The 9,422-nt window shown below is 37.0% G+C and overlaps 1 protein-coding gene across 2 annotated transcripts; it reads right to left on the reverse strand.

Annotated features, from left to right (window-relative positions):
* Positions 1 to 5,198: 5,198 nt before the first annotated feature.
* On the reverse strand, positions 5,199 to 9,296 carry LOC136250539 (uncharacterized). 2 transcript variants are annotated; one of them, XM_066042758.1, is made up of 6 exons: positions 9,160 to 9,277; positions 8,745 to 8,858; positions 6,443 to 6,497; positions 6,215 to 6,342; positions 6,045 to 6,162; positions 5,199 to 5,975 (listed from the first exon to the last, which is right to left on the reverse strand). In XM_066042758.1, exons 3-6 carry the CDS (start codon positions 6,479 to 6,481, stop codon positions 5,523 to 5,525), a joined length of 738 nt encoding a protein of 245 aa, XP_065898830.1. In that variant the 5' UTR covers positions 6,482 to 6,497; positions 8,745 to 8,858; positions 9,160 to 9,277; the 3' UTR covers positions 5,199 to 5,522. The 2 variants fall into 2 exon arrangements, with proteins under 2 accessions (XP_065898830.1, XP_065898829.1); XM_066042757.1 differs by lacking the exon at positions 8,745 to 8,858 and having other exon boundaries at positions 9,160 to 9,296.
* Between the last annotated feature and the right edge of the window lie 126 nt (positions 9,297 to 9,422).

The raw sequence follows: 9,422 nt of genomic DNA on the forward strand, positions 1-9,422 counted from the left end.
TAGTTATTGGATTATTCTGCATCAGATCTGTTGGTCACCACTTGTGTAGATGTATGCAGGCATGCTGGACTGCCACTGCTGGCAAGTAGCTACCTATAAAAATTTTTTTAATTTGTCACGTGGCCATGGCATGCATAGTTTGTTTTGTGCTCAGGCGTATATAAACATGCATAATGCACCTATCAAAGTTTTGCCTATGTGGACAGGGAGGAGGGGATTTGACCATAAGTCTAATTCACCTAAATCTAGACTGGGACGAAATTGTCCATTCCTTTACTATCTTAATTTTTTTTTCCCGGGCTAGGTGGCTCTGCCCTTGCCACCACCCCCAGCACTAGGTGTTAAGTGCTGGACAGCTGGAAATACCAACAATCTTGATCCTTGTTACAAGTATTAGGCCACTTCAACTAAATCTTTTGTTTCTCGGACCTGACCGACCCTATATTTTTCAGCATAAAATAATTATGTTAATCACGTGATCACCTTGCAAAGAGTGATAACGCCACGAAGGAGTTGCAAATTTATCTTTAAGCTCTCAAAAAGTAAGTAACACTAAATATCTCAACATATAGCTGCCTACTCACAAGTAATACAGCAACTGTAATGTAGCTTAGCCACCATTTGACTAGCAATATCACTCTTCAGCTAGCAAAATAGCCTATTTTTATTTTTATTTTACCGACCTACCGACTTTTATTTGGCTGAATTTCACCCAAGAAACATAAGATTTAGTTAAAGTGGCCTTACCTAAATCCTCACACCTGCATGTGCATGGCATAAGTAGGTGGGGAAAAACTTTGATATGTGCATAACTATGTGTAGTTTGCCAGTCCATAGCTGTGTATCATTTTGCCTGAGCCTGTGTACATATATAGCTATAATTGCGGCCAGGTAATTAGTGCTGGAGTTTATACCTATTTGTGAACAGCTGCATTTGCCCCATGCTCATGCCACTGGTTGCAACTATACTGAAACTTCAAGTGAAAAGCTGAGTGCTCAAGTGAACATTTGCAGACTGATGTATGTGTGTCATATCAGTACTGTATTATTTGAAAGTTGTAAAATGAACAAACGAAACATTATGACAATGCATGTGTTCTATTTCATATTACATGGGAAAGAAAATGGTGTTAACATTTTACAATACTTAAGCGCTAGTGTTGTAGTAGGCAAATCAATTCAGATGAAGTGTATACTGAGATGATGATGATATTATTATGTGCAAATTTTTATGTGGTAAAGGTTGGCAACATTTATTAATCCAATCACCTGCCTCCATACCACTTTACCCTACCACATTGGTAATTAGTATTTATTTCTGTTAAAAAGTCAAAACAGCTACTCTGATAGAGCAGTCAGTCACTCTAATATAGCACTCAGTTATTCTACTGCATCAAAATTACTTACTGGGAGGCATTTTTATGGATTCATACTCGAGTGTTACTTATTGTACCTAATCTGTTAAATCATAGTTTATAGCTGGTGGACATGCAGTGTTGCAATTTTTATATAATAGTCACCATCCACCATCACTACCTGATTACTCCTGAAAACAGGCAATCTTATTATGTTGGCCCAAAGAGTAATAAACAAGCACACAAATGCAAGTAGTCCTGTCCATTGAATAGATACACACTTTCACTGGCATATAGACATACTGTATTGCCTCGAATTATGGCCAGTCTCATATAAATATCTGGTCCCGTTTAGTCACCAGGAGTTATACAGCATCATAACAAAAATAAATGCTGGGTCTCAAATAAACGTCTAGTGCAGTCATTATTTTTTACAATTCTGGATGGTGTTATAAATGATGAAGTGAAGAACATTTTATAGAGTTCCTCTTAAGCTTGAATCTGTGAAATATGCTGAGGGAAACATCAAGGAGAGTACATCACCAAGGTATGAAGTTGACTCGTGAATGCTGATCAGGTATATAAATACCAGTCTCATATAGTTGCCAGTCTTGTTTAGTAGTTGGGGTAAAATGTTGCTTGAAAGAAATAAACGTCCAGGTCGTAATTCAAGACAATACAGTAGCTATTACTACAAAAGCTAGGTCAATAAGTTGTATGTGTAGTGGAGTGTCATGTTAGAGTAGTATCAACCTTCTTTCTGAATAAGACCATGCATATACATGCAATGGAACCTAATAATGGCATCTGACCCTTTGTATGAGCATAAGGGTCTGGAGCCAATGGTTCTGGCAATCAGAATGAAGAAACCATTTAACTTTTGATTTGTTTACATCATGTGGTCAGTACAAGCACAAACTCAAAGGCTTCTTCAATGGAACTGCTTAATTAACAGTGCGTATTCAGAAACCTTATATATCTTCTTACAGCACATGTTGTCAAATGTCGTTTTTGTGTCTTTGAGAGAGAGAGAGATGTTATAGTTGCAAGACTTGCAACATATAATACAGCCCAGTTTATGCCGTGACAATTGTATGCACGTGCTTTAGCAAAGCTTACTACCTGGTAACATCTATAATATCCCTTGCTGATCAACAAATAGAATGTTTAAGTTTTATTTCAGCCCAATGGTCAAGAAGATCACAAGCTAGTAAAATTGTAAGTATTTAATAATGTAACATCAGTATATAGAATAACTCTAATAGAACAGTCACTTAGTAGTAGAGATCTGTGGACCTTTTATTACCATCCAGTGAAAACTCCTTTCAATAATACCAAGGGTGGCTCCAGAAGTTTTGGTGACAGGTTCTGTTCCATGCACACTTAAATCTAGGTGGGTGTGGTCATGCTCCTCCAGAAAATATTATGTGTTTCAGGATTGAATTTGCATGGTGACAGTTTTCACTGAATTTATAATATATGTTAGGAATTGATTGATTGATTGATTTATTGATTGATTGATTGATTGATTGATTGATTGATTGATTGATTGATTGATGCTTCAGGATTGGGCTAAAGAATTAAGAGTGAAGCATACAACAGACACATCCCTGACTGTGTGGTGGAGACCAGGCGGGGTCAGGGGTACATGCCCTATAGTTGGCTTTGCAAGCCACAAGAAGAGCCTCAGTTCCCTGTTACCTACTATTTTCCATGGCCTGGTAAGGTTGACTTATGTAGCCTAAATATGTAATTCTGAGAATCCCTTGGAGATGTGTCTCATGGGGGTGGGAAGAAAATCCTGGACCAGCTGGGCAATTAGGAAATGCATGTAGTGTGTGTGTATTCCATGGGTGCCATCCTGGGGGGTTGTGGACATGACTAGGCTATTTGCTACAGGTAAACCAAACTTTTAAAAAATACTAAATGTGACTGTTCTATTGGGGTAGTTGACTGCTCTATTAGAGTATTTTGATCTGGACCTTTGATACCTTTTTAATTGCCTGAATATAGTAAACTAAATTTTCTGGGAATATAGGAAAAGCCTCTTAGAACAATGGCCAGCTTTAATCTCAGGATATTGTCAGGATATTGTATTAGTTGTATGCATACGTGGTTATAATTGATTGTAATTCTATAATCTAAGAAAGTTAATCAGTTTAAGGAGTCAAGTGTTACATCATTTTGTTTGCTAGCATGTAAAATGTCTGGAAAAGGTGCCTTTTTGCAAATCCAGTCACATATAGCCATAGCAAAGTGTATCCAGGATTTGGTTTCCAGATTTGCTAGTGAGCATATAATAGATGCTGGGGGCTCATCCCTCAGCCGCTGACAGGGACTCAGCTCCCAGCCACTGACAGACTTTACATTCATGACTTCATGAACAGTATAAGCTATTTTTGTTACGCTATGCTTCCATCCCTTAAGTGCTTAATGTGTTTATGGCTGATTAGATAATACATTTGCAAATTCTCCAATTGAAATGAAAACTAGCTCCTAAATCATTCCCTGAATTTCAAGTTAGTCTTACAGTTATGCTATTCCATTTTAACATCATACTCCATTATGAATGCTGTATTAGAGTTTATGAATGCTGTATTAGAGTAATTTGACTGATGTCAGAATACATCTGATTGCTCTATTAGAGTATCTCGATCTTTTTAAAAGTTTTCAATACATAACCTAGATCTTTTAAGGAATCAGTGTAAGTGTTTCCTATTATATACACTGTAGCTGCCCTGTTGCAATTGTGCTGTCAAACTAAGGTAATCTGGTGTTCCTGCTGCAAGTTACAATTTCAGAGGGGGTTTCCAGAATCCCCGGAAACCTCCTAAATACACCCCTGCATATACCATGTACAATGTTTAAGAAAGCATGCAGTTATGGCAAGACAGGACAAAATGGTTATGACCATGAATAAATACATCAAGGTATTGAGCTGTATTATGCTCATGTCTTCTAGATACACAACTCTTTAATGTGAGTAACTTTGAATCACCACATTTTACATACGTTGAAGGGTGCAACACATGTTGCTGTCAGACCTTCAGTGCTGGCCATTGTAAAGCTCTAAATAGCAATAAATACTAGGAAGGAAATCCTTCCCTTCTGGAGGAGGCTGAGTGTGATGCTTCACTAGACATTGGATGATCTGCAGTTTGAATATGGAGTAGGAGGGATTTTTCATTTCTTTGTCCAATTTTCTGTTTCACCTTATTGTTAGCTACTGTTAATTGTTAGCGATGTCTATTGAGTATGAAGATGCTGGGGTATAAATCTAAGTGTTTGAAATAAGTATTTCTTTGACTGATAATAATGACATTAGTTTACTGAATTTAAGAAAAATTTGTCAGCAGCTCACCAAGTAATTATTATTTAGTCTCTTGGAAATATGGAGTTGTGCAACAGTGGGGCATGTGCTAATGAAAGATTCAGACCAAAATTTCAAAATTAATTTTGAAGGACTTGTACGAAATGACTGACCCTTGACAATGCGGTAGAAATAAAGTTTACCATCATTGCTGGAATGGCAGTTTTCTTTGTCCACATAGAGACACATAGGGAAACACTATACCTTGATCGATTTGCCAGTTCATGGTGTTTCAATCGTGGGTTATTAAAGATTAAATTCCTGTTCCAACTGTCTAACACCATAACTTCAAGACTATTAATCACAAACAGCTGAAAGTTTGGCTGTCCACTCTTTTGTTACTATAGATAATTAGCAATAAAATGGAATTTGAGGTATGTGCAAAAATGACCAGTTTTGCTCAGTGATCACATAATTATGTGTGAATGTACGTAGTGTAAAGAAGGAAATTCATCCCAAACACATTTGTGAGCTCACATGCTACCAGTATCTTAGCCATTTAAAATGCATATCTATAGCACCTTTTTGACAAAACTAAATATCAACATAATAATTATATATGTGTGTGTCACCAATGTCAATGTTAATGGACGTGAATGTGAGAGTGCATGTAATATACAAATAAAATAATGAAAATGCATAGTTTACAATATGTTTTTGGACATATCTATATACTTGGTTTGACATTGTATAGTTTTCTCAGTACCGCTTGTTATTTAGCGAACATATATTGCTACTGTTTGCTGAGTACGAGTCTTGCTAGAGGAAATATCTGAAGGCAAAATGCAGTCTTGCCATCAACAATCATTCGGTGAATTAAAGTTGATATGAATTGTATCACAATTGTAGAGATAATTGTATGGACTACGTTTATCAAAAGCTATCCCTAGTAGGTTTGGATTTGTTTCTGCTGAAGGAGCTGGCTGAATATTCACATTTCTTGTACATCTATCAACAAGTTTTTTAACATTCACCAACTCCCCACCAGTCCAGTCATGGTCAATATTATAGTTGAACACTCCTTTATATGCATACACAATTTTCTTATTGTGGTAAGCCACAGCCATTTGTTCTGTTGGATTGAAACGTTTCTTATTGGGTATGTTACACCATCCACTAGCATAGGTAGCACAGGCCTTGTAGTAATCTGAGAAGTAGTACATGTTAGTGGAGAGAGGTAATGTTTCCAAATATGAATGTTGCCATACAAGTGTCCATCCTCCACCATCAGTTGTCATGTCACAGTAGACCTACATGTACACATACTTACATTAGAGGAAAATCTAAGTAGCTACGCATTATAGTACATTGATACATACCTGCATGCCTTGTACCCAGTATACTGCACTCTTGGGTTGGACATCACCGGATGCTTCCTTGATGTGTTTACATGAAGTAACACTAAGTGATTTGCTTTTCCCCATAGCTGGCTTAATCCTATAATGCTTGACAATAATGTCTGTAGCTACAACACTGGGTGTGGTCTTACTCATAAGGAATCCATTCACTTTTCTTACAGATCCATATCAGATTGGATGTGTCAGGATCGGACTTGCACAATCCTTCTTCAGAACTAGTACATACCGTGTACGGCTCTTTTGGTGTATTAGAACTTCGCTACACACGTATGCAGTCATACACAAAACATAAAAGCATGGTTTGTATATTATGTAGGCAGCTGACTAATGTAGGCAGCTAACTAACTAATATAATATACCTTAGCAATTGTATGAGTATAATCATCGATTTCATCCATCACAGTTGAGCTGCACCTATCAAGACACACATACATAAAGTACAGCCATGCAGTGCAGGCATACAACAGACACTGTGTAGCTTGACCACAAAGTAATTGTGTTAACTCCCTCAGAATGGACTGTTAGCACAATTTCCACAAAAGGTTTGCACTATGATGGTCACTCCATGTATACAGATCGATTTTCAAGTCATTTCTTCAAGCGGATTACACTGTGGCCGTGATAAAAGATTACTTTTGCACTTTTCAAAAATTGGGCATAACTCCCTTGTTCTTAATCCGACATGTGCAAAATTTGGACTATAAATGTGCTGCATTGTGCTCTTACTGCCCATAAAATGTGTAGTAAATAGACTAAAGCACATGCAAGTTATAGTGATTTTTCTTAGTGTGAAAGAAGAAAATGAAGGAAAATATGAAGAAACTAAGACAAACTTTGAGGGTGTATAATTATTGAGTACTGGGTCAAAACAGTTAGGCTGATCGGTGACCTAGTAAACAGACACATACAGTACAACACTTAATTAGCTATAATTATAGTTATTGTTACTAAATAGGTTGTTGGTGAACTTTTCTTCAATAATTTCATTTGATAAACTGTTCCATTCTCATATAGTGTTAGGGGGAAAACTTTTCTGGTTCATTAAAGTGGAGCTTACTAGAATGATAAAATGATGCATATCTCAGTGATAGCTTGGCGGATTCAGCTCCTGTTTAACACAGGAGATGCTCATGGCTTTACAACAAAAACACCACGAAACATGTGATCAAGTTCTGTAATAAAAAAAAAACTATTTTACTTACCATGCCTGGCAAACTAGTTAATGAAATAAAGTGAAAATAGGTTTTAGTACAAATTATTTAGAACGGCCTTTCAGTGGTTTACAAGAAATCAGGTTAAAGACTGCTGAGTTTTATATAACTATGAAAGCTAACTAGGCATAACAAGTGCTCAATCAAGATACTGTAGTAGTAGCAGTAGTAGTGCAACCACCTTATTAGAGCATTCAGCTGCAATCAAGTCGCCCACAGAGAGATTAGATGCAAAATATTCACCCTGTAGAAATTTCAGCTACTAACAAGTCACCAAGTTCAGCTACAATCAAGTTACCATGTAGGGAGTTCAGTTCCAAACATGTTACCCTGTACAGAGTTCAACTACAAAACAAGTCACCCTGTAGAGAGTTCAGCTACATAACAAGTCACCCTAAAGAGCTCAGCGAACAACAAGTCACCCAGTAGAGAGTTTAGTTGCAAAAAAGTCAAGTATGTTTCAAGTCTCCCCATTCAGAGATCAGCTACAATAAAGTCACCATGTTGAGATGAGAGTTCAGCCACAGACAAGTCTCCCTATAGAAATTTCAGCTACAAAATAGTCACCCTATAGAGAGATCAGCTGCAATCAAGTTACCCTGTAGACATTTCAGTTATGAACAAATCACCCATACTGTTCAGCTATGTTACAAGTCACTCTGTAGAGAGATCAGCTGCCACAAAAAAATTGGCTACAAACAATTGCAAGTCACCCTGTAGAGCATTCAGGCATGTAAAAAGTTACCCTGTAGACCTGTAGATAGTTCAGCTATACATAACACCCTGAACATGGTTCACTCTAATAGCTACATGATAATTTTTTATTCAGTTTCAAATTTGTAGACACATAGTTGCACACAATAGCCATTTGCTGTTCAATGATATCTGTAGTATGAAAAAAAAAACAAGTTAAAAGAGAGCTGGATAAATGGTGGCTTTGGGGCTTGCAATTGCAAGATATCTATACCAAAAAACAGCCAAGCTGTGAAAAAAGGATGCAGCCTTCCAGAAAAGGCCAGGTTTAAAAGTTGTGAAATCAAAAGTGGCGGCCAAGAAATATGCTTATGCCAATCATTTTTAATGATGATGGCGATCATAAAAAATGATTTGCTTTGATTGCACAACTTTTTTCATCTTGCATTTTTAAGGGCCACACCCTTTTTTCACATGTAGAAGGTACAGCTACAAACAAGTCATCCTGTAGTACAGTACAAGTCACTATTGATTGATTTATTATTATTTATCACAGTACTAGGCAAAGCCGTTCTTCTGTACTGGAGTACACATAACATTACAAACACATACACAGCAACACTATATACAAAGCTACACACAACACATAAGCACTATTAACACCGTAAAAATAAACAGTTCAGGACGAGTTACTATGTGGAGAGTTCAGCTACAAACAAGTCACCATGCAGAGTTAATTCAGCTACAAACAAATTACCTGTAGAGAGATAGCTATAAGCAAGTCACCCTGTAAAGTATTTAGCTACAAAACAAGACATCCTGCTGTTTCAAACAAGTCACCCTGTAGAGAGTTTAGCCACAAACAGTTTCCCTGTAAAGAATTCAGCTACATTACAGGTATCTAAACCAAAACAGCCAAGTTGTGAAAAGGGGTGTGGCCCCAGGGTGAAAAATGATGTGAAATCAAAGGTGGCAGACAAGAAATGCGGGCTGTAATGATGTTGATTATTACACTGATCATTGGCATTAACATCATTGCAGCCATTTCTTGGCCACCACCTTTGATTTCACTTTTTTTTAACCTTGGCTTTTCGGGGGCTGCACTCTTTTCATAGTTTAGCTGTTTTGTGAAATTGAGAATGCTACTGTGTACATCATAATAAAAAGTATACCTCATCACCATCAGTGGTACAGTCAGTACAACACATAACACCCAGCTAGTCTTCATACTGATGCAGACACATGTATACATACAGCCCTATAATTAGCTATCTCTTTTATAGTATTAGAGAATCTGCTGACTAAGAAAGAGTCATGTAGCTATAGCACTTTATGAATTCCAGCCTAACATATGTTATTCATTAGTCACAATGCATATAATTATTACATTATATTAGTTTGTGAATACTATAATACTATACCAGTCACACAGAAC

This window comes from Dysidea avara, chromosome 3 (assembly GCF_963678975.1).
Source record: "Dysidea avara chromosome 3, odDysAvar1.4, whole genome shotgun sequence".
Lineage (NCBI taxonomy): Eukaryota > Metazoa > Porifera > Demospongiae > Dictyoceratida > Dysideidae > Dysidea > Dysidea avara.